At 41.2% G+C, this 25,629-nt stretch overlaps 1 protein-coding gene, 1 long non-coding RNA gene and 5 other non-coding genes across 8 annotated transcripts in view; 2 read left to right on the top strand and 5 right to left on the bottom strand.

Annotated features, from left to right (window-relative positions):
• Positions 1-25,629, top strand: part of LOC121603709 (polypyrimidine tract-binding protein 1) — a 265,540-nt gene that overhangs the window by 26,920 nt on the left and 212,991 nt on the right. Inside the window, exon 1 of one of the 2 annotated variants that reach the window (XM_041932848.1) lies at positions 24,082-25,348. The exons of the other annotated variant lie outside the window; for it this stretch is intronic. Within the exon in view, the coding sequence (XP_041788782.1) occupies positions 25,343-25,348 (6 nt within the window). The 5' untranslated portion in view covers positions 24,082-25,342. Of the gene's footprint in view, positions 1-24,081; positions 25,349-25,629 lie in introns of those variants that run through there. 2 annotated transcript variants of the gene reach the window in all.
• Positions 2,840-2,911, bottom strand: Trnag-ucc. Its single transcript has one exon. It is a non-coding gene; the product is annotated as a tRNA-Gly (tRNA).
• Trnai-aau lies at positions 4,044-4,117 on the bottom strand. Its single transcript has one exon. It is a non-coding gene; the product is annotated as a tRNA-Ile (tRNA).
• On the bottom strand, positions 6,565-6,638 carry Trnai-aau. The gene has a single exon. It is a non-coding gene; the product is annotated as a tRNA-Ile (tRNA).
• Trnak-uuu lies at positions 8,654-8,726 on the bottom strand. Its single transcript has one exon. It is a non-coding gene; the product is annotated as a tRNA-Lys (tRNA).
• On the top strand, positions 9,467-9,538 carry Trnaw-cca. The gene has a single exon. It is a non-coding gene; the product is annotated as a tRNA-Trp (tRNA).
• LOC121603711 lies at positions 18,289-21,630 on the bottom strand. The gene is made up of 3 exons (XR_006006699.1): positions 21,182-21,630; positions 20,876-21,094; positions 18,289-18,766 (listed from the first exon to the last, which is right to left on the bottom strand). It is a non-coding gene; the product is annotated as an uncharacterized LOC121603711 (long non-coding RNA).

The following is a 25,629-nucleotide window of genomic DNA, read 5'->3' as shown; positions in this document are numbered from 1 at the left end:
CCATCCGCCCAAGGGGTTGGATCTAGCCCGTGTACCCAAGCTAGGATATATGAAGGCACATGTTACCACTCTGCACGACGAGGACGTGTCGGAATAGGAGTTGGATGGGAGAGCCTATGTTATCCCTCGGAGGGCTTCGGATCCCATCCCATTACAGAGCGCATATTAGAAGAACTATATTAGTGGATAAAATCAACAATCATTGGGCACTTCAATTGAAAACAATCAATTTTCATTAAGTGGTGCGTATTAGCCCATGAACCCTTGTGTCGCGAAGACAAGATTCATAAATATGATAATTTTGCTAGTTCAAAGCTATCTCCGGTGCAATCTATTTTCCGTCCAAATAGTAAGGTTATGACCAGCGTGCGTTAGCAGAAGCAATCGATATCAGACTACCCTACTACTATTGGAATGTATTCCTTTTTTCAAAAGCTATACTGAAAACTGTTATTATAATGTATAATATACAAAAAAAAAACTATTGGTGGTTGACATTCAGTGTCAACAAACACAGTAAAGGAGGACTCGAGTACGTTGAATTAGAATATGATATACTAAAAAAAATAATTATCAACTAAAAAGGAACTTGAGCGATTAAAACATTTATTATTTTTTATTCAGGAGAGATAAGTACTTAATTCATGTTATTTTAATGATAAATGTACTATGTAATGTAAGTAAACTATCGTTTATTTGGTAAGGTTTAAATATAGTGATGGATACAGTTTTTCATTAGCTTAACCACAATCGTATTATGTCTAAAGAAAAGGTTTTTTTGTGCAATAATGTGAAGTGTGTTATTTCCTAAATCATATATCAAATCCTAAATCATATGTAGAACACTTGACTCTCGAAACAAACAAAAATCAACCAAAATACTAGTCACAGTCAGATCCCTGGAGTAATTTGGAAGTATTTTTTTTACTATGTTCATTGTAATTGAAAATTTTAATAGTGTAACATTATATTTCGTGATAGATGAGCAACGTTCTTCTACAATCCTTTGTAGCACAATCACAACCGTCTGCCTTTCATTACATTACTGTGACGGTACTACAGACGAAAAAACGTCAGCAGGGAAGGTGAAGTAATTTTGGATGCAATACAACCACGTATGTTTACATTTAAAAAAAAACTCAAAGATTTTGTACAGTATATTAAAACAGTGGAGTTCGCGCTGTTTCACCGTGCTATTCCCCACGCAACGTGCATTTGTAGAGGTAGACCCACCACCATTTGCGATATGGCACACAACGCACCACCAGTTCTAGTATCTCGGTCGGGTCGGCCTGTGCCATATCAAACGGATGGATACGGGTGCCGCCGCCTTTGGCCACCTTTTCGTTAGGGCATCTGACGATGGTACTGCGAGAACTGGTATGAGTTATTCATGTCTTTTATCCTGTGATGTTTGTGTTCAATTATATTGTAACCACACCGTTTACAATTTGCTCGGCTGCGTTAGCGTTTCTCCCTTCTTTTTTTTAGAACTTGTGTTGCGGTGGCTCAAACAAACGGTAGGCTTTGGTTTATATTGTGCGCGTGCCAGTTTCTGTGCTGGAACCCGCGCGAGGAGGCCACCTTTGCACACGGTGATTCGGTGGTCCATATTTCATTCCATTCCCATCCCAAACCGTGTGTTTGTATTGCCTGCTACCCTGTTTCCTGCGCTTCTGTGGTGATACCTTTTGCAAGAAGTGTTCTCAACAAAACGTCCACAATATCATCATCAACTACAACAACAACAACAACAACAACAACAACAGAACAAAAAAAAACGCTAAAAAAAGCTCATACTCCTCAAACCCAGTAACAGCACAGATTGGAGGTCGTTGAGAACGGGCAGGTGGAATTGAATTAAAAAATCCTTCATTCTAGGCAGTACATATCGGAGAATAAAATGAAAAAAAAAACAAGCCACCCCAAAAGTATGCTCCTCTTTTCATAGCTTTGCAAAATCGATGCTGCGACCGGTGGAGAAGGTACTTCGCCGCACGGGAAAGTAACAACCACGTTTTAGCAAATATTTATTTGCAGACCAAATTCCCGTCGAACAAAATTCAAACATCAAACACAACAGAACCACCGATCCTCTGACTTCGGTTAGCAGACATAAAGGGATCGAGAAACAAGTTAGACCGAACCACACCGGCCGGACGGGGCAAAAAACAGCATGTGAGCCCCCGGACCAAATCTATCGATGGCTTCTCCTGCTCCGTTGGTTGTTTGTGATAAAAGGAGGAAGTATTTTTTGCGTTCTACTTACGCCGTCTGTTTTGTTTACTTTGTGTGTATTACTTTGTTCTTGTAGCATTTCCCAGCATTGCAGCATTGAGATTGTTTTGTGTTTTTTGTGTGGACGAGCAGCTAGTGCAAACGGTGGTCCTGTGGTCGTGTTATTCATTATTTCTACTAAAACTAAGATTGATATGTAATGGGTTGAAATTCAATCAACCAAAACTGATACACTTTGAAGATCTTCTATGGTTGATTGCTCGTATCGTTAAGCAATCATCAAAAGAAGAACCTAACACAATCCAAACACAGCTTACAATTCAATTCGAAATTGATTACAAAACAGCACATCATGCGTTTGGCTAATAAAATACAGTGGATTGTTTTCGAAATTGATTATCAATAAAAATATCACAAAATAAACACAGCTCCAGTGCGTCTATGTTCAAAGAAACGTGCAATTGTTTACACAGCTTTGTTATTGCTTTTTCGCAGAAGCTTAGAAGCAGAAGCATCCATAAGCATTTGAAAACTACGTGTTGTTTTACGGTGCTTGCAAACAGGGAGGTGGTTGGCACAAAACAATAAACAAAATATTTTGTGCGTCGGCCGGGAATCGAACCCGGATCAACTGCTTGGAAGGCAACTATGCTGACCATTACACCACCGACGCCTCTTGATAACAAGGCACAAAAACGCGTGGGTGCCGATGATGCGTTTGAATTATCATAGAAACTTATTAATTTATTCTCTTTATTTGTTTGTTTATCTATTATTTTTTATTTACTTAATTTTTCATTCCTTATTTCACTTCACTTCAATTGAATGTCGCTCATGTCAAACATTCTCAAAATTAAAGTTTTGTATATAGTACTGCTACATTTTATTGATGGCACATAAAAATTTTCATTCTCTTTTTTTTTAATAATTAGTTTAATTGGCTTGCATAATACAAAGCATCCGAAGTAAAGATTTATATTAATTGACTGTTTTTATAACAGTACTCAATGGAATAAGATATATTTTTCCTTCTGCTAATTGGTTTTGATCTTTGATTTCAAAACAATAGAACAAATCCCTTGACCATAAACCGACGAAGCAATTATTTTGGGAAGGGACAATACTTTGATATCGTTAATATTTTTTCCCTGCGCCCAACATTTTTCATCCGAAAAGGACATTTCCGGCACGCGGTAAAACGATATTTGTCGCAATTAAATCACGCTAAATGGAAAGCATGGCTCTTAGCCGTCCGGTCTTCATTTCGGTCGCTAATAATGCAAAGCTATACCGCGTGTCGCGGTTCTCATTATGATTCGAGGGTCTTTTGCAGCTACCTGCTACTAATGATCGTTTTCCCGTGTGCTGCTGTGTCGTATCTCTTGGATAGATTTCTCGCTGGACGCATGACCGCATGATGCGCTAATGATGCGATGCATAGGGTTGCGGCGTGGTCTTGGCTATTATCATTTGTTTCCCATGGAATAATGAGCCGTTATTTCAAGATCGCATTCAAAAGTGAAGGAATAGTATTAAAACATAAACAAGTACTATTTCTAATAAAACACACACATTTTTAACAATCATGTTAACTATGTATTTTAGGTGTAATTTTCTTTGCATGAGTTATTTCCAGGCGAAGTTAAGGTAACTGTTGGGAGTGCTGATCAAAATTATCTGCATAGTCGTTTATCACGATATCACGAACTGGTGTGCTATTGATTTGAATGAAACATAAGTATGCTAAACGATCAAAAGCAAAATATCATCAGATCTAAATAATATTGGGATAAAAAATGTTCTTATGGCTCCAGAGAGGATCGAACTCACGACCTTCGCGTTATTAGCACGACGCTCTAACCAGCTGAGCTATGGAGCCATGTGACATCAAGTCGCTAAAAGCACAATAAAATCTTGAAGGATTCTGTTTCTGTAAGGAAACAGAAAAACAATATCCTTGTCCAAATAATTAAAACTAATGGTTTAAATAGTAAATAAGCATTCAACTTACACCTATTTTTTTCTAGTTCGTTTGATTTGAAATACAAGTATGCTTAAACAGAGCTTCTTTAATTAGATGGCACAAGCAATTAAATTGTGGCTACAACAAAAGGCCAAACTATAAATGTGTAATATAGCTAAAGTACTACAAAATCTGCATTTAGCAATGCTATATCTTTGCATTTGCAATGCCTTTTTTGTTTTTTACCCCGTTCAAATGCAGTTAAATTAAAAATAAACTTCAATGTACGGTTGGCTGTTTATTGAATTTGAAATTACATCCTAGATAGGTAATTAATTAATTAATTTGTAGAATTTGTTATTTGAGATGAGGAGTATTTTTCGACGACATTTTTTGCCTATTGAAAGAAATCAAGAGGCGAAAGAACTCCGTTGGAGCCAAAGCCTCTATAAACTATTCAAACAACAACTATTGAAAGAAAATACAGTGGGATGTCGTTTATCCGAGTACTTCTTATTGGGCTGTCCCTGTATCCATGTGAATGAAAAACGACAGTTTAATACAACAGTGATTTTTGCAAGCTGAGGCGAATATTGAAAAAAACAAACTGATATCAGAGCTCATTGACATAACGAAAAACACGGAAATTCATGAAAATTTGAAAGATGTTCGTTACACAAACTTGAAATTTATAAAAACTGACAGATTTAATCATATGCAACTTTAAAAAATAATTTAAGAACTTTTGATAAAAAAAATACATGAACCCATTATTCGTGTAATTAGAGTATCCGAACGAGGTCGTGTCTCGATGAGCCCGGATATTCTGCGCTCCACACAGAAATCTGTACAGGTGATTCCCGAGTTACCTCTTATAAGCGAGTAATTTTGACAGCTCTTGAAACAAGTTGTCCAATAATTGTAGCTACGTGAAGTGCATTTATTATGCCTACATTTATTCTAGTGGGTCTGTATTGTGTTTTTGGTCACTGTGTGTTGACAGAAATGTATATTTTGAAAGATTAATTTATTGTGCAAAACGTATACTTGGTGTTCAGTTCAGTTTCTCAGTAAACTACAGTGGAACGCCGTTTATTCGGGGTTAACGGATTTCGACCTCGTCTGGATATTCCAATAACACAAATAACAGTAATTATATTTAAAACTTGCCATGCATTTTAGTGCTTTTAGTGATGATAATGTGCTTTAATAACGATTTTTTTTAATATTCTCCTTATCAAGGAATGTCACCTTTGTATTGAACTGTCATTTTACAACAACATGGATATTGGGAGAGCCGGATGAATGGCGTCCCACTGCATAATGAATTCAAAACGGGAATAAGTAACTATTTGGCATTTGCAAGGTATGCCACAAATTCAGATTCAGAAACCAGATATTGTCTACCGTCGACTATCAAGCGATACGAGAAGACAGGCACGGTTGTTCCAAAGAAGAAATCGGGCAAATAAATGGATTGTCTGGACTCTGGCGGTGATCGAAAAAAAGGCCGGATAAAGTTGAGCGTGCAATCTGCAACGATTTTAAAAAGCGTCTATGGGCCGTTATCAATTGCAAAGATGAAGGATTTGAAATAAATTAAGAGAAAAGCATGTTAAGTACTATATAGATATTATTTAAATCTTTGCCAAAGAAACATAACTTTAAAGTAAATGTTAAACACATCTATTATTATCTAATATTGACGTTGTTTATTATGTCGGCTTGTAGGATTCACGGTATTTTTTGCCACTTTAATCAATAAATCAATTAATTTAAAAAGCATGAGAGCAAAGATTTTCAATGCAGCAAAATGTACTCACAGAAGCAAATAGATTTCAATCAATTATCAATTGGACTATTTTGATAGACAACTTACTGAGTAAAACCAAACTATATGGATATCAGGTCATGAGACCTTTCAAAACCAAACAGTCACTTTTTGCAAGAATGAGTGAACGCTTTTATACAAACAAATATTTTCGATGAGGACATGTTTACTACACTTTGCTCATACAATGATGTCATTTGGCAGAACAGTCAAACTAATTGTGAAGCGAATCAGATCGCTTTGCGTATGAGCAAAGTGTAGTAAACATGTCCTCATCCAAAATATTTGTTTGTATAAAAGCGTTCACTCATTCTTGCAAAAAGTGACTGTTTGGTTTTGAATTTCTGAAGTTAGTGGTCAAAATCATGTGGCACGATACGACGAAGTCTATCTACTCTTTTAGGTTAAAGTGGATGCACCATTTCAATGTAACAATTTATAATGAATACATGAAATGTCGATTGGCAGATTTCTTTATATAACTTCAAAATATAGGTATCAATGGAAGCTAAAGAAAGAAAAAAGTATGTTGTGGCTCCAGAGAGGATCGAACTCACGACCTTCGCGTTATTAGCACGACGCTCTAACCAGCTGAGCTATGGAGCCAGATGACTGTTCCATAGCTTAAACCTGTACAGCTTTTTCATGTTGTTCCTGGGTAAAACAATTTCCCCTTGGTTACCATTCGAAACAAAGCAAGCTTAGAATTATTGAGTGGTGGTGCCGCACATTTCCGAATGCCAGCGTCTACCCTTCCAAGACGGGACAATCTATTTCAGTTTATTTTTATCCACCACTGCCGGAGTACTTTTATCCATCCAGAACGGCAGCTCAGAGAGAGGTGAACGTTAGGGTTTGATTTTTATGCCGCAATAGTTACGATCAAATGCAGCATGTCAGGATGGCCGAGCGGTTAAGGCACCAGACTCAAAAGCCGAGCATTCACATTGTTAGCTGTTGCAAAATGGTTCAATAATGCGATACTTACTATCTCTCGATGTATCTGAAGGTCTAAAGTCATACATACTGAAAAACGCCCTAAACTCTCTTTGAATAGCTTTTCTCCGAAGGAGTATGTTGTTGAGCGATCTGGATTTCACAAGTAGCTTTCCTTTCCGTTTAAAATCCTTCGTATAACCATCTCCCTGTGATTCTACTTGATCATAGCATATAGGAATCAATTAGAATCATTCTCAGATGGGGATGGGGATATATAAGATCAAACTGAGTAGAGAACACTTGTGAAGCGTGGGTTCGAATCCCACTTCTGACATGAGCTTGTTGAAGAAATATATAGAGAAAACTTATTTTTGCTGGCTAGTCAATATTGCTAATTCTAATCGACACTGAAACATAAAGTTCTAGTTAAACCTGAACTGCTGAGAAACGTTTTGCATGTGAAGGTGTCAAATTGAAAATTGCATCGAAGTTTAAGCTCACTCTTTCTATTTACTATTAACGTGATCAAATTGTTACGTTGAACGAAACTATGTTTTTAATGATTTTTCAATGATTTTGTTACAAATACGCACACTTACGAATGCTAAGTATAAGCACAAAGTACAAGCACAAATACGCACACTTACGAATGCTAAGTTTTCCGTCCATTTGACTCAATCATTGGTCTATTGAAGCTACCAACAATTTCGTTGCTTAGAAGATACATGCACCATTTACTTAGCTGCAAAAAAAAAGAATTTTACAACCTATGGCTCATAACTCTAATGAAATTAATGCAGAGCCGTATCGAGTTTCTCTGGCACCTCTTGGATGAAATACATACAAGGACTCCGAGTGTATTTCATTGTTCACTATATCTGTAAACACATGTTTAGTTATAATACACTTGTCTATTATCTTCTTTTAAACAGTAAATATTTATCGTATGCGTCCTGTGCACAGATGCTAGAGTTTCCAAGTAGATTATTTATTTCCGTGTCAGGTGCCTTTTAATTGAACAGTCTATCAACTACTGAACATCCAAATAAAAATCAACTAACAGGGCTTCACGTAGTTTTCATCATTCCAAGATTTTAAATAACATTTCAAGACGCTAAAAAATTCCTGGAACAAATACAAAACAAAATCCGCAGGCAAACAAAAAATCTTTAGGATCTAACAAATAACCATGAGAATTATGTAAAAACGCTAAAGTATTGAATTTTGATTGTAAAAATAACATTGAACTTCTTCTGTCATCATCAGCAGTCGTTGTAATGAACATTTTACTTAACTCAACTTTAGTATTAGAATTAGTAAAAAAAAATCTGCGAATTGACTGTTTGTGTGACGTTTCAAACTCGTGCTTACAGAATGCACACATATTTGTTGTTTTTACTTTTCTTCGCATAATTCTCTAACTGATGTAATAATAATGCAATCATAATACAATTAATGATCGTCCTGAATGATATTTTAACTTGCAATTGTATTATGACGATCTATTAATTTGGTGCTCTCTAAGTATGGCGTCTTAGACGGTGGCATGGACCTGACCAAACCTATGCTGGGTAATGTGATTTATAGACCTGAGTAAATGTAATCTATGAGATATTAAAAAAAATGAAGTAAGAATAATGACCAGTAACCAAGCAACATGTTAAAAAAAGAAATACATATGTCGCCCGAAAAGGGACTTGAACCCTTGACCGTTGGATTAAAAGTCCAACGCTCTACCGACTGAGCTATCCGGGCCAGTTGCGAGAGGGAACTCTACAACCCTAATGGTTCTACCAATACCTGTTGCGCGCATGTTCACGTATGACGTCATCATCGATTTTTCTTTTTACTGCGAAATACAGGCGTCCCCCAGTTACGACTCCCTCGAGTTACGACGATTTCGACATTTATAAGTTATCATCGAGCAGAAATTGATATATTTTTCTATTTTTTGCTGATAATCGTTACATACTAATTTACAAAGATTCTCAAACTACCCGATTTTGAATATCTATATCGCGTAAACGACTTTTGGAGTAAAATTAATACATTATCGAACATTATTTTAAATAATAAACACGATATTATAATTTCGACTCTTGAACTTCGGGTGTAAACTTTATATTGACAAATATTCGACTTACGCTATGCTTTGGGATTTTTTTCGGTCCCAAATAAAGTCGTATCTCGGGGACACCTGTACTGCTGTGACTACGGAACACATCGTTCGCTGTTGAACAACGGCTTTATTGTGAATATACGAATCATGTGATTCCTGAGAAAAAATGCAAACAAAAAAATAAATCTGGAAAACATACAACCATTTACAACCATACAACATTTTGTTTAAATTAGTCCAGTAAATCAGTAGTGAATAGATCATTTAGTCATTTAGTCGTCGATATTAAATGGTTGTGAAAAATAACAATCCAATATTACAGCTTGAAAACGATACTCGATATTTGTACCGGTATTGTCTCCGCAGCAGAGGCAAGGACTCCGTGGCGCAACGGTAGCGCGTCTGACTCCAGATCAGAAGGTTGCGTGTTCAAATCACGTCGGGGTCATCTCGAAATCATGTTTTTTGCACTTTTTTGACCGGCCCTTTTTTAATTAATTTCAAACACTTTGAGTGCCATGCACATAGCGTATCACTCAGGCCATGTCCGATGCCAATGCCAGATACCAAATCATTGCGGACGTAGGAATGGTAAATAAGTTGCTAGCGGAACCACTATCACACTGAAAGACTATACCAGCGCACCACTACGCACCATACGTGGAAGAAGCGTTTTCTAACAAATGACGCTATAATGTTTCGATGTTCATTACGCACAGCACAATCTTTTTTATATGCAAGTGTGGATAATAAAGCCCAAATGATTAATTTGGTCGCGAACATGTTGAATAAAGATTGAAAGTAAATAATGTTAAATTTGATCGACGACGTCGTTCACAGGCTCACCAAACTACAAAGAATATCATAGCGATTTCACTGCACGATCTGAACTCACCACAAGAAGAAATGAAACTGAATCTGTGAATACAATAATCAATCGTATCAATATTTGGAAAAATACTGAGAAAGACGGTGTTCTCTCGATTGTATTGGTGCCTTACACCGTATGTGCTGGACAGTTTATGCTGTCTCATGTGTTTCGTTTCGTCCAGAAATTTCGAAGCCTTTGATTGTGGTGTGCCTGCAAGTTCTAGGAAAATATTTAACGGAAAACTCGCACAATTGCACTAGTGCCAGCGATGCTTCTCGACATTTCCGCCTAAATGTATGCAATAGCCACCATGCAATGTAGCTATATAAACATTTATATTGCATAAATAAAGGCGCAAATCAAATTTTAAAATCGTCAGCTCGTTAGGGTTTGAGTTGAAAATGTTTGTTTAAATTAAGTCCAAACACCACAAATCGTTTAAACCTTGTTTGTGAAACAAGCTAAAACAAATACTACGCAATTTAGAACAAATCGTAAAAATAGACATTTTTGTCTTCCTTTAACTTTAGTGTCATGGCTCACAATTTTGTAAAACACATTCGTGCACTTCCCGCCCGACTATCGTCAATGTTTCCTCGATCTGCTCGGTAGCACAACAGGTGTGACAAAACATCATTAACTACGATTGTTTTTCGAACCCTTTCTTCGAACCAACCACGCGCGGTACGTGGGAGAATTTTGGAAGCATTTGCCCGCTGTAGAGCTGTGCAGAAGCTAACGATGCAGCCGAAACTCTGAACCACTCTATGATAGGTGTCCGCTTGCCGAACGGGTGCCAGAAACAAATAGACGCTGTCAGATCAGTTGTCAATCAACCCTGGTGACCTGTCGAATGACATGTGCAGCACACTACTGCTGTGCGGTACATATCGCATCACGCCCCACGCCATACGTCGGGCGCCTTCTATTTGAATGGAGAGTGCCGTGCAGTGATGAGAAGAAAGCAATCTATTTTTACGGCAAGGATAGTCGAAATGGAAGATTTACTTTCCTGACAATAATATAATTGGCACAAAAAAGCGACCGAATGTGAAACTGCAGGTAATGTAGAATTAGAACATTCCTTACCTTACGACCGTTCTGTGAACTTCTTTGGTTATTATTTTTACTGTTTGAATTAGTACACACAAAATATAATTCTCAGTAGCGCGATATTAGATAGTATCCACAAAGGCTTATTGCATGAATATAACAGACACTAGTTTCCGAAAAAGGTAATCGTATTCATCATAAATATGCACCTTGGAATGAAATTGGAATGTTGGACATTATCTATCATCGTTTGTATCGCATAGTTCAGTATTGAATTCACTAATGCCGTCACTAATTGAATGCAAGTCGGCCAGCACTCATTACTTACACTGAATGTACATCCGATTCCTCAAGTTGTTATCAAATAATAACATAAAGTAGAGGAACAACAACAACAAAAAAACCATCCCAGCCCATCGCTCGTAGGCCCCCATGTGCACGGTTTGTTTTGCATTAGCCTGTCAACGTTCCGACAGTTATGGCGGGTAAATAAACCACCCTCAAAAAACTCCCCAAATGCTCGCACGCGTACTCGCCAGTGCGTACGATGAAAAGGGATACCGTGGCACTCTCATCGGCACAGCATTACGGTACTGCTCCACGGCCAAGGGGACCCCAGGAGCAGAGGTGCGTGCAGACGATGTAGACCAGGAGGGCGCGATCCATAAACGTCAAGCGTACCAGTGCCGAGCTATCACTCATTGCAGTTTCATCGCTTTTTACACCGTTGAACACCGATGGCGCACTTTTCGGGCGTGCGTCCGATCAAACACGCATCGAGCATCGGATGGCGGTACGGACTTTGTTTATCCACTCACGGTGAGCTATGCCAATAATGCAAACTATGCCCCGGCAATGACTAATTGGCTAGCGAGACCGGCCGTTCATGGTAGCTACCGAACTCGTCCCGCACCGTGGTCCACGGTCTCCTCGCTCCCGATCAGGAACTCAATTCAACCAGCATTCCCGCCAGAAACAGAACCGTCAAATACAAAAGCAAAGAACAAAAAACGCTTGAGTTGTTTTGGGGTATGATTGTTCGGTTTTTTTTGTCGCTACTACCTTTTGGCTATTAAAAGTGTGCGCTAGAAAAAGTGACGGACACACGACCCCATATCGGCATGGGGTTTCTTTTCTAGTGGCGTTCTCGCTACGGCGATCCCTGTGCCTGTCCTGCTGGTGGCGCAGCTGTAAACGGTAGATTTTTTATGATTTTCACGCATTTCATGAGCACTTTTTATGAGCCATTTCTTTCACCGGCTAGACGCGTGTGCGTATATTTACACCGATCATTAACATCATCATTCGGTTTTTGGGTGTTTTCGTTTGTTGTGGGATAATTTTACCAGGCGAGTGTAGTACGCGGAACGGTCGTGGAATAAGAACCGGACAAGGCCAGGTAAGAAATAGTGGCGTGCAGTGAGATAAAAATTGGTGATCACATTTCACATTTTTTTAAATTCAATCGTACGGTAGATCACCGCAAAATATACGAATATCGGAAAAAATGTTTAACATTTTAAAATGAAATTAAAAATCGATTAATACATTCGATTGATCATAGCATCTTAAATTAAAGGCTTGAACAAAACACCGTACTACAATTAATCGACCAATCCATTCGTTGTAATTTGCAGTAATTTAAGCAATTCTTCGGGCCTCAGTATGTCTAAAACTGAACAAATCGACAAAATTTAAGTAAATTTTGATTGACTTACTTTTTTAGTTACATTCATTTTCAGGGAAAAAAGTAGCTTTAATTGAATTTTATTTTCATTAAATTAAAAAATGCAACCATATACATGAATATTTTTTGTACATAAAGCTATTTTAAATCTAAATATTAGTTTCACAGTATTTGCATTTGATAGATAATAAGGCCTTCTTCTTATTATTGGCGTAAATACCTTCAATTCCAAGCAGCCGGATAGATAATCAGTCCTTGCCGCAGGGGGACGGTCCTTTATAGACTTGAACACACGACGGAGATGTTGTTAAATCGTGCGAGTTTTAGACTGTACCATGGGATCACAATAAGAGCGAAAGTCTTTTAATTTTTTTTACCTCTGCTGATATAACATGCTGAATTTAATTTAACTTTTAGGCCCGTTCTTCGAGGATAATGCTTTTTTTTTGTTTGTTGTTTGAAGAAGATTAAATGTTACTAAAATGTAACTAAAATGAAATTTAAGTCTGATTTTTTTTTATGTAATGTTGATTTATTATCATGAATTATCATTCTTTCGTCACACACAAAATAAACCGTTTGTTGTGCATTGTGGATACTTTACACCAGGGGTCTCCAACCTGCAGGATACCTGGATACCTTACACCAAGTGACCAAAACAAAAACTACTTTTGTAATACATTTAAAATAGCTCCATAATTTTTACACATTTTCACATTTGAATAACAAGATAATAGCTTTCTCAAAAACGAAAAAATGCTAAGTTTGTTTGGCGGTAAGCTTAGGATTAATGCAGCCAGAACAAGCCACATGGCCACATTTCGTGCAAACGCCTTGTCGTATTGAAAAGTTTCTGCCCACGCGCAGACTCATATTTTCCTTCGGTTTTCCAACCTACAACATCACTCCCATGCACAGTGTATGCACCGTTGCTGCAGGAATGTGTCTGCACCGTCGCCTTCTCTCCTACCTGTCCCTACCCCCAGCTAAGGCAAACTGTCACACCGGTGAACAATTCAACCGCCGCGACCGGCCTAAAGAAACCGGCGCACAGTCGGCGCAGACCTCGGCGTGTGCGAAGCTCGTGGGAGTTGGTGAGATTTTAAAAATAGTTACCCTGCGCCCCTGTGTCTGCCGGCCTGGGCGGGCGTGAACAATTTTCACTAACCATTTTTCCTCCTCCCGAAAACAACACTCGGGCACCTGGCGGGGTTTTGTCGGAGTTGCCGGAGAAAAATAAACCTCAGTGGTCGGAGCTAGCCGCACGACGTTTTCCTGTCTGCAAAGGGCCCGAGTGGAAAGGCTTTGAAATATTATCCCCCAGTGGCGTAGTGTACGGAGATGGGGGCCACATACATATTATCCGCCCATTACCAATGTCTCTAGAAAGGTGGTCCGGGTGGTCCGAAGTACAGTCCGGAGAGTTGGTGCGTTATGGATGGATTTCATTTTCCGATTTCGTCGCAACGGGATGTGAGATTGCGAACGACCACGGTGGGTAATATGCACTACCAACGGATGCTGGCTGATTGTTTTCACCGTGGTTGTAGTTCTGCAAACCGGTAAAAAAGGAAGAGGATTCCAGCATGAGTTACTGTGCTACCAGAGCACAACTTTTCCAGCCGGCGGTTTTGATTAGTTTCCTTCGAAGCAGGGTAGTTAGTAAATCATATCGCGAGCTAGCAATTTTATTATTTTTGGATCTGGGAAATAATTGTATTTTCCACTCGAGTTAGTATCATTACTAAACCCTTAAATACGATTTGAAACTATTAAAATTATGAATATATTACTTGAAACGTCATTAATTTATCCTCAAACAAGTCTCAGCCAATGTTGTACGATTACATTTTTACCATTGGCCTGAAACTTAGTGTTACCTCCGATTTATCCTGTCGAAAATCGTCTTCTAGCGACCTAGTAATAAATTCAAACCTTGACCAAAATCCTTCCGATAGATGTTATTGTGTAGAAGCAACTACAGACAGTCATCCACACAATAGGCACACTGCGGGGTGTTTCACTTTGAGCTGCAAATGAAATTGTCAGTAAGGATGCAAAATTAAATTGCGTCCGAAGCGCCGTCTATCCGTGCAGGATCGGCCCAGGTGGTGGACTCCCACCTCAAAATTAGCCTTTTTCTCAGCGTAACACCGTCATGATGATCCTTGTCGAGCGTGTATCGCCACCGTATCAAAGACCAGTAATTCCGCTCAGCATGCAGCGGGACGGGATGCAACTGCGCCACGTCACACGATATCGTCGCATAATAGATAGTAGTAGCGGAATAAGCGCACACCACACACACCCACACCCACAAACATACAGCTTCCCAGCCATTTGGTTCCGGTACGTAATCCAAATATAGCATGCGGTGCGTAGCACGGTGGGGTGACAATTTAATTAAAATACTAGCTGCACTTTTCCATTCTGCTCCCGCAACCGAACCTTGCGCTCTTTGCCGTGTTTGAAACTACAGATTCTGCCTCCTCCAAAGCCGACCGAACACGCCAATCCGTATCGTTGTAAAACGGTTGCAGCACCATCGTGGCCAATGGGAAAGATGGTTCGGTGTAGCTGTGCCCGGGATCATCCGTACGGTTGTGGCCAGTGCGTGCACATTCCTCTAACCGACTGGAGAGATTTTTGCTCTGCCTCTGCTCGCTAGGCTTTCGAGAATTTGTGGGGAAATGTTTCATATAAATTTCACATCCACCTGCTCCTGCATGATGCCTTCTATGCCCTGAAATCATCGATACAGGGAAGATGAGATGCAACAATGCAAGTAGTCCTTGCGAAGATGCACTCCATCAAACTATACTCTACTACACACACTTGCATCTAGTGTCAGCAGTGAACGGTACAGTGCACGATGACTGATATGCCAAGTTACGATAAAAAGGCGCTAGGAAGTAAACAACGAAAATTTAAAAGTAAATTAACCCGTTTTATTGTCTAGGTTGCAGTGGGGCGTACTCATAGCTAAAAGGTACAATAGATTGTTGGAGTAAGGATGATTGATTTTTATTACCATGATTAAAGGTTTTTTTTGTACAAATTTGTACAACGTGAGGTGAAATTAATGTACTATAGTCGATTGAATTACTTAATTGGATGTGTATTTGGTAGAATTTAATGGAATGGAGTATTTGGTAGAATAGTTTATTTGGTAGACTGACAAGGATTTGTAAACTAGCGTTTGAGTAAGGTTAAAATTCTTCGCGTAGTTTTTAAATCCGTGTAATTCCAAACTGTCCGATGACGCTTAGTATTAATTACCTTACTAGTTTACAAGTGATGGGTAAAGTTGACAAAAAGCCGGAGTAGGTAAAGTTGGTCGCCCGTAGTCGGAGTCGTCCGGAAACGGTCGGAATTAAACTGGAAATGGGGAATAAATCTAGGGGAAGATAGGTAAAGACGGACACATGTTGAGTATCTAGAGAAACCGTAGGTTTTAATGCTTTCTACAGTTGGTTGTTTGAAGACTTCCGGTTTTCATCATTAAGGTAATTTGTTGACATCTGTTAATCAACATTTGACAACAAAATTCTTCAAAATTTTTGATATTCATCTAACCCTATCATAACAGAATGTCCGTCTTTCCCATTTTGCTGTCATGATGCTTAAACTACCCGAAAATTAGTGGTTTCAATGCTTTAATTACAATTATTTCAACAGTTATTTGATTAATCAACACGATAACTCATTCACATCCTATGAGACCTGCTGAAAATATTAACAAAGGAAGTTTCAAAGCTTAAGACCTATAGTAGTAAGATTAGATCCACTAGCATGTGTAAGATTAAAAACATGTGTTTTTCCCAAATTTGACCAATTGGCACAAATCATGCTAAAAATGGTTCAAAAATGTGGATTCTTCTTCCATTTGGCGTAACGTCCTACGCGGACATGCCGGCGCGGCCCATACAGGCTTTCGAGACTTAATTCATTACCACGTAAGCGGTTAATCCTTGCTACGAGGGGACGGTCCATTCTGGGCTTGAACCCATGACGGGCATGTTATTGAGTCGTTCGAGTTGACGACTGTACCACGGGACCGCCCTGGATTCTGTGCATAATGCTGGAAAATTTTGGATTCTGCATTGTTAAATAATAATTTCTTCAATGTTGTGTTTATGATAAGTTTTCATAAGTCTCTCCCACAGTGTTCGGCTTTAAAAAGCTTCCCCTACATTGTGCAATATAGAATAATTGAATATTATTAATTCTACAAAAAAAAACTCAACGAATCTACAAATTCGCTTCTAAACTAATACAAAAGAAAGAACAAAATAACATAGAAAAAGAGAATTATTATGTTACTATTGGTAACTTATCCCCAATGACAGACCGTGGCCATGCGCGATGATGTTGACGGGTCACACAGCATCACGTTTTGATTAATAAATTCATTAAACCCTCACAACAAAGCCGAACAATGGTACCAAAGCAAACCGATTATGTTGCAGATAGGGAAAGCATTTTTTACTTTCTGTTCTAATGCTCGCATTCAATCAATGCATTTGAAGTTGTTACTAAAGCTTACTTTTCGGGAGTGTTCGAGTGAAATCGATCGATTGTCGATGATTAAAACATATGCCGCATGCGTGTTGAGAACGACATCGTCGGTTCCATCAATCTGCTCGTTGGCATTTTCACGGAAATGGCAAATTTGTGGAAGGCAAACGTAGAGTGTAAATGTGACGGTCAGGTAGGACGAAGGTCGAGGGATGGTACAGGGCTTGCGAGTAAAACTTTTCATTGTTTTGGGGGTGTTGTTGTTGCTGTTCCATCCGAAACCGAGTGTTCCGAGGTTTTTGTTTGTTTCCGAACAAACGCACGTGGCCCTAGTGGAGGGTGGGTTGGTGGGTGAGCTCAGCATTTTCACAGCCGACACGGACGGCGTTACCGTGAAAACTTCTCGTTTTCCGCCGGGCTGGAATTATTGTTTAATTTACTGTTCGCCCCACGGAGCACGGCGCTCTATTTATAGTGCTTTGTTTACGTGACATTTGTGTGTGGCAAAATGTGTGAGGGATGAAATAATGGTACGAGCTGCGGATGGGGTACACCTACCACATCGTCACACACACACTTACAAACGTTTGGTCCGCTGTGGGAACTGCGCATCCAACGTGGAAGGAGTTTTTCACGCAACCGGGATACGCAGGCAACGAGTCCGGAAAATCCTGCGTATTGCAGGATGGCAGCAACCGGGCGCTCGATGGAAAATGGAGCGTATGGAAACTGGCAAAACTAACTTTGGTGTATCGGTTAATTTTTAATTGGGTCAGATCGATCACCGCTCCCGCTATGGGGAAGGTAATACCCTCGGGGCAGCTGCCTCGTCCGACGCTGCGACCACGAAACAAAAACTTCATCCCGTTTCCGGTCATTTGAATTGTGGTTTTGTTACTACCGTCACTGGGAATACTATCACATTAGGAGAATTATATCCCACTGCTTGTTGAATTAAAATGGAACAGAAACGTGTTTCCTGATTTTGGGGAGAACATATACATTTGGTAAAATAGTTAATATAAGGTTCTGCAGAGACAAGATATTGCAAGAACAACAATAATTTCTGATCAGTTTATTTCATATACATAAAGCCCGTTTTGTCGTAGAAATGGTTCGGTATGATTTTATGCTATTTTCTACCAAATACATTTAAAATTATTCCTTATTTGGTGCAGCAACCGTTTTCGGTTTGCCTGGCTATGTCACTGATTAGTTGTGGTTATATGTGAATTGATCGGTTTAGGGATATGAACCAATTTAAATTGGAATAAGTTAAATATTAACATTCTTACTAACCCTCAAATCAAATGCATTTTTTAACAGCTAATCTGGGCTAATAGGCGATGCTACGTATCACACACAACACGCAATGTTTGGAATACAGTCTCTAAATAGCGACGAAGTGTTGTCCAAAGTGAATTTGTGGCAAATTCATTGACGATCCGAATCTGACGTTTATACTACCTGTTTTAACTTTAGGAGACTACAGTAAAACTCTAATGAACCTTTGATGTCCATGTCTAGAGTTTGAGTTTGCATTTGTCCTTTAAAAATTGAAAAAGTAAAGAATACTTAGTGAATAAAAAAAGTAAAAAAGTAAAAGTAATAAAAAGTGAAGAAAAGTTAGTAAGCTGCTTAAGCTACTAAAAAGGCCATACAGGCAGTGCTGCAAGATGTTACTGTCAACGTCATAAATAAATTCTGATTGAAATAAAATCCCACAGTTCAATCGTATGACTCTGGATAGTTGACGTCTTAAAATGAAAAAGTAAGCCTCTGAATAAGCCGGTCTCATGGTACAGTCGTCAACTCGTACGACTTAACAACATGCCCGTCATGGGTTCAAGCCCCAAATAGACCGTGCCGCCATACGTAGGACTGACTATCCTGCTATGGGGGGAAATCAATAAGTCACTGAAAGCCAACCCCACAAGTGGGGTTGGCAGGCCTTGACCGGCATCGGTTGTTGAGCCAAACAAGAAGAAGAAGCCTCTGAATATGGGAGTTGCAAACATAGGTTTGACCAAACATAGGAGGATACATCCAGTGATGATCAGAGGTGGTGATACTCAAACAGTTGTTGCGACCATGCTTGGTAATAATTTGTGGTAGCAACTCTTGGTCAGTCACTTGGTCGCGACATTTTCTGTCGGTGATCTTCTGTTTTACCCGACAGATAATCAAAGCAGACAGAGGTAGGAAGTTCGCTCATTTTATTGCTGGGGACCACTCGTCAAGTATAGTCCATGAATTTCGTGATTATCACCGATACAAAATGTCGTGACCAAGTGAGTGACCAAGAATTGAGTGCTAAACAAAATGTCACCAACCATGTGATGGATCCACCAACTGTTCGAATCTCACGTCTGATCATCTCAGTTGTGTACATGAACTGATTTGAGCTTCGTTTCAGTCATGAGAGTTGGTGACTGAAACAGTGGCATTTATCAACACTATTCTCTTCTTCTTCTTCTTTGGCACAACAACCGCTGTCGGTCAAGGCTTGCCTGTACCCACTAGTGAAGTGAGCTTGGCTTTCAGTGACTTATAATTACCATTGCAGGATAGTCAGTTCTACGTATGGGGGCACGGTCTATTCGGGACTTGAACCCATAACGGGCATGTTGTTAAGTCGTACGAGTTGACGACTGTACCACCAGACCGGCAACACTATTCAGAAAAAGCCAGAAAAAGATTGATTTTCATTATCATTGATCAGATTGATTAGCTTGATTATACTTATGACGGCATTAAGCTTAGCTTGTCAGTCTGAGTATCGGGTTTGACTCAAGCACTCGCGTTCGGCATGTCATGACGCACTTTCATTGAGTATCAGCAATGAACATCAAGCTACCACGGATATGTTCATTGTTTTCGGTGGTGATTGTCATACGATTCTCATTACATTTTCCAGCACTGCCTGTAGGAGATTTAAAATAAGTTATAAAATAAAATAAATCAAAAAAATAGCTCCACATTTTTCTAACGATACATTCAATATTTCTTAACAATAATAACCGTTTTGAACTATGTAATATAATCTACAGCAAGCTATTTTTACGATTATAACTGTTTCAAAAAGTCCATAAGATTAACGTTTAACAATCTATGGATGCGCCGGTTCTACCTAGTACAATTACAAGCTTCACGCCTCATCTCTTTGTATGCCTCAAAACGGCCGTGACTGCAATCATAGCTCGAGGTGTTAACATTAAGCTACTTTAGCCTAATGACATTGGTTTGCTGCAAGAACCATCATCAGCCTTCACATATCCTACGAGTGCTCCAAAGTGCTCCCAGAGCGCCACAAAAACAGCTGTTCCCACACCGTTGCCACCGATAAGCGTCAAAGCCTCACCGCACAGAACGCACCAAACCCTTGACATTAGATCGATGCAGTGGCAAGAAAAAAGTCCCCCAACCACCCCGGGCGGTACAGGTGACCGTCCAAGTTCAAGGTCTTTTCTGCGCTTGTGGCTCACGGGCTTGATCGAGCGCAACCACCGTCACCACCGGCCCTGAGTGGTCCGTTTTTTTACTTCTTCTACCATGGATACGTATCTCTAAAAAAGCACACTCAAACCAGCTATCTAACACCTCGGTGTACCTTGCACCCCTTTCAAACACCACCCGTCTGTAAGCCACCTGTTTACCTGCAAGTAGAGGTTGGTGGGGTGTGCATGCGCCATCCGAACAATCCACTAACACACGCTCACCGAATCCACTGTCGGCTCAAACACGTTGATGATTCGATGGTGACCGCGGAGAGCGGTTTAGTGATCTTGACTCCCGCGGACTGTGGAGAGCGCTTCAATGGCGGGTGGCCACGATCATGGCCGACGATGGACGGTCGAAGCTACATCCCGTCACATCTGATGGGTGGTGGGAGAGTAGAAGATGATGAAAAGAAGTTATTCAATCGCAAAACAGTAAGATAGCAAGGGATCACTGATCGTTACATGCGCTTCGTCAGTGTTCGATGATGTTCAACTTTTTGATCAACTTTTAAAGCAAGTACCGGCAATATTTGGTACCATTTTGGATTAGCATGTAGCAATAATGTTTAAACCATCGCCCCCGCTCTATCTGGCAAAATATTGCTGCTAGCAAACCGAATATACTCCGGATGGCACCTAACCAACACACTTCTAGCAGCTGGCACACCTATGTAACTGCCCTCGCTCGCCTGTACAACAATGCAGCAAGCCGTTTGATTGCATAGCGATGAGTCAAAACCAATCCCAGGCAAAAGGGAGTCCATTTGAGAGGCACACAACAGCCCCACACATGTAAGCCTGCCGCTGTGTTGGTATCATCGAAGCACCAAACCTTCTAGTCCCCAGCGTGTAACCCTTTATGATCAAGGTAACATTTTACCAACGTTGGTTGAACGATGCTGAATGTTGAGGATGAGTGCGCCATCGACGCACGTGGGACCATTGCCAAAAAATGTTTGTGAATAAGAATGATTGTGTAATTGACGTGTTTTTGTGTAAACATGCCCCTGCATGTCCGATGACAGTTGGAATGTGTTATGCATTGGAAGAGGGAAAAAAATCAATAAATGACACAATTTGGATTATTTTTCTGAAGCTATTTTCCTACCTTCAAGGCCTTGGTAACTTAGTAACATAGTCTTTCACCCATAAAATTAGCCCATAGGAGTGTTATTCGGGCTTCAACTTCTTGTAATCAGAACAGTTTGAGATAAAAAGAGGAGCTAGAGAACTACCCTGATTCGTGCCCCCACAGCACAGTCCTGGTGACCGGGTGATTGACACAATAAAGATTACAAAAGGATTGGCTCTGCGCTACCTGGCTGGATTCCTTACGGACTCCGCTTTGCCTCCGCTCGTGGGCGTCGTCTACTGTCTTCCAACCGGTCGTCCTCCCGGGAGAGCCGGATGTGTGTCACCTTGATACGTTTCTTCGGCAGGCACTCATACCAGCAGGACATCACGTAATTGGGCACAGCCAGAAGCAGAGCGGACAGACGGACACACAGGCAGGGCGCAAAGAAGGTTCCTATCTTTTGTTTTCTTTGCCTTTAGGTTTCACGCTGGCACTCACGGCAGGGCCAAATGTTGTTTTGCCGCTGCAGGTTAGCAGCGCACACCGGCTGCGTACAGTGACGCACGCACACACATACACGCATTTATGCGCAACTCTATTTAATCGCGACTGTACACCTACACAACGGTTGTCTACCTGTGTTCAGGTATGTATATATTGATGGGTTGGTGTGTGTGTGTGTGTGTGCGTGGGTGCAGTAGATACGTTTGTTTTGTTGCTGACTCTCTTCTTCCGGCGGCGTAATGATTCCACACCGCCGCCCGGGCTATCATTGTGCCCTTCCCCGCAGCTCGCATCTAGCGTCGTCTGATGGTTTGGGCTGTTTGCAATGAAACACTTTTCAAGTGGTGGTGTTGACGTTGCCGTAGTGTGCCCAACGATACCTTTTTGGAGATTGCGCTAGTAGCGCTCTCTCCTGTACGATAGAATGAGACGGAAAGCACCACGTTTTCATCCCCCCTTCCTACGTCTGGCTATATTGTCGATCGGTTACTTACCCTGTCACACACTGCGGCGTAATTGCATGGCGTTTCTTTCTATCCTCCACCGCCTCTGACAAATCGCATACAGCGAAACGATTGCCCGTGTGTGCCAAACGGTGCTGCTGCTACTTTGCGCAATCGAATCGATGAAGCGCGCGCGTCTCGCGCGAAATATAGTACTCAGACGGTAAGGGTTAGGAGTGTAAAGGGTTTTCTGTTTTTGTCGGGCATGTGTTGTGGGTGCGGAAAGGGACACCACCATCGCGCGCAAACCAAGCGATGCGACTCACACAACCTGCTAATGAACTGCCTCATAGCACAACCACATACACACACCCTGCCTCAGCTCGTTTTATCCACGCCAAACATGTTGTGAGGGATATGACTGTGTTTGTGTAAGTGTTGAGTGTGTGTGCGTGTTTGTGTGGTTTTTATGTGTTTTTTGCTTATTATTCTCCCGCACACCGAAAAACACAGGGTGTCTAAAATATGCGTGACTGTGTGTAACGGGAGGGAAAAGAACGAAAACCTGCGGGTCGTCGCCTACTACCCTTGTTGAGCCCTTCTCCTGCACGACCACACCATGACCCGCTCGCTCACACACGCTCTCTTACTCTATCTCTCGCTCTCTTTCTTGCCAACGCAACTGTTCACTGTGCTGTGTGGCGTATGGTCGCTGCTGCTGTAGCACCGTCATCCTGACTGTCGCCGTCTGTCAAGAGAACGAGCGCGCGATTGTGTGAGAGTGAGAGAGTGCGCGCGTACGAGGCGCAAACGAAAGAGAGCGCGCGCACTCACACAGAAAGCAGCGGAAAGGGAGAGCGTTTTTTTTTTCGGTTAGTGGCGAGCCGCGTGTGCGCTTGGTTGAACCGTCGTGTCCCATGCTCCGTCATTTTCAGTCTCGAGGTAGCAAACGATTCACCGCACGCTGCTGCGCTTTTTTCCATGCCCGGGCATATCAATACACGTATCTGTCGCTAAGGTGTCGATCGTCGCGCGCGCACTTATTGCACTATTCGCCCTCCCAGCGGAACGGTTTTACAATTTTGACAGTCTCGTGCGCTCGTACCCAAACCACCGCCCAGTATTGTACAGCATTAGAAGCATTGTTCGCGCATTGCTGTTTTTGGAATCGGAAAGGTCCAGCACACAGTGAAGTAGCAGCCGCAGCGGCGCACAATAATAAAAGGGAGCAAGAGCGTCGTGTACGAGCGCACGCGCACGCGCGCGCATTTGACGTTGTGTGTAGGCGTACGTGCGCCGAGTGCGTTTGGGTGATTGGTGTGTGTGTGTGTGTGTGCATATGCTAGGGCGAGAAAGAGAAGCCCAGATCCTTCCGCTCGGATGCTGTCTGGATTGGCAGTAAACGGAGCCTTTGCCATCTAGAACAAGTTGTGTTTAAAAAAGAGGAAGATAAAAGAGAGAAAGAGAGATAGAGAGAGGGAGCAAGAACGAGAGCAGAACCATAGTGCGTGACAAGCTAACCTGTGCGCGCACCAAAAAAAACCCACCGAGCTGCATTTGCGCATATTGCACCCGCACGACGGCGTTTTGGGAGTTGAAGAACCTTTTAATTTTCCATTTCCACCCTCCCCCAGCGGTTTGTGTGGTGTGTGTGTGTGGGTTTGGGTAAAGTGTTCAGCTTTTTGTCTATTTTTTGTGCTTGGTTGAATGAGCAGAGCACGGTGCACCCTGTCGTTGCTAACGCTAGAGTGCTCTGCTGGTAGTAGATCGGTTAGAAGTGGCCAGAGTCGATCGTGTTTGCATTCCCCGATTTGCCGATCTGGCTTGGTGTTGTGATCGTGATCCGGTCGTTATTTTCCCTGTGCTGCCTTTGTGTGCTGCCCCGTGAGTGATAGCTGTATGTGTGTGTGTTAGCTGGGAAGCTTGTAAAATATTAACCCGCCGTCGGTTGTGTGTGCCGGATATGAACGATTTCATCTCACTGTCCGGCCGTCCGACCCAACACAACACACACTGCAGTTCGGTTCCGGTTGATGCACCTGCTAAACCCAACGGCGCGGGGGTGTTTGTGTGCCCGCTAGACGTGAATGTGTGTATTGCTAGTAAACGTCTGGATGGTGAAGTGGTTTGTTTGAACGCCCTCCGACAGGTGCTTCAGTATCGTGCACACCTTTAACTTAGTTGTAAGACGTGAGCGTGTGTGTGTGTGTATGTGAATGGTCAACACGCAAAATCACGTGCAAGCATATTGTAACAAGTGTGTATAATACGCGTTCCCGTTGATTCCTACGGTCGTATTGCTTAGAGCAGCGCACGGCTCACAACACAGCAGCACATCGCACAACTCACAAACCCCAAACAGGGAGACCCTCCCGACTACTTGGGTTTTTCGCTTCCCTGTCTGGCAGGTGTCAAACGCGAGTGACAGTGCGTGCGAAAGAACATAAGCCACAGAGCCTCAACTCCCACCACCCACCGGAAAGCAAGACAAAACACTGCACTCTCTCCCCCCACCAACTCGTTCCGTTCTTTGGGTGGGACGAGAAGCTAGGTGCGAAAGTAGAAGGAATAGTTTCACTCAGCTCTGACGCAATCAATTGTATGAGAGTAAGTTTTGCCATTTTGCTTTTCCGTTTTTATTTTACACTTTCCTTTCATTTTTCTTACCATTTCCTTTTGGACAAAATTATGTTTTTAAATTAGCAAATGTCCTTTTTTCTGTTTCATTTTGTTTTATTCATCCGCTTTTATCTGTTACCATTTTTGTATTATTATTAAAACGTGAAGAAATCCTTTTTTCTACAGATAACAACACTCTTCGACATTTAAACAAACACACAACACGATACGCTTGTTTTTTCCATCTTTGCTTTCTGCTGTTTCTGTTC

Source organism: Anopheles merus, chromosome 2R (genome assembly GCF_017562075.2).
Source record: "Anopheles merus strain MAF chromosome 2R, AmerM5.1, whole genome shotgun sequence".
Lineage (NCBI taxonomy): Eukaryota > Metazoa > Arthropoda > Insecta > Diptera > Culicidae > Anopheles > Anopheles merus.
The sequence above is the reverse complement of the archived record's forward strand: the minus strand, read 5'-3'. Positions and strand labels throughout refer to the sequence as shown.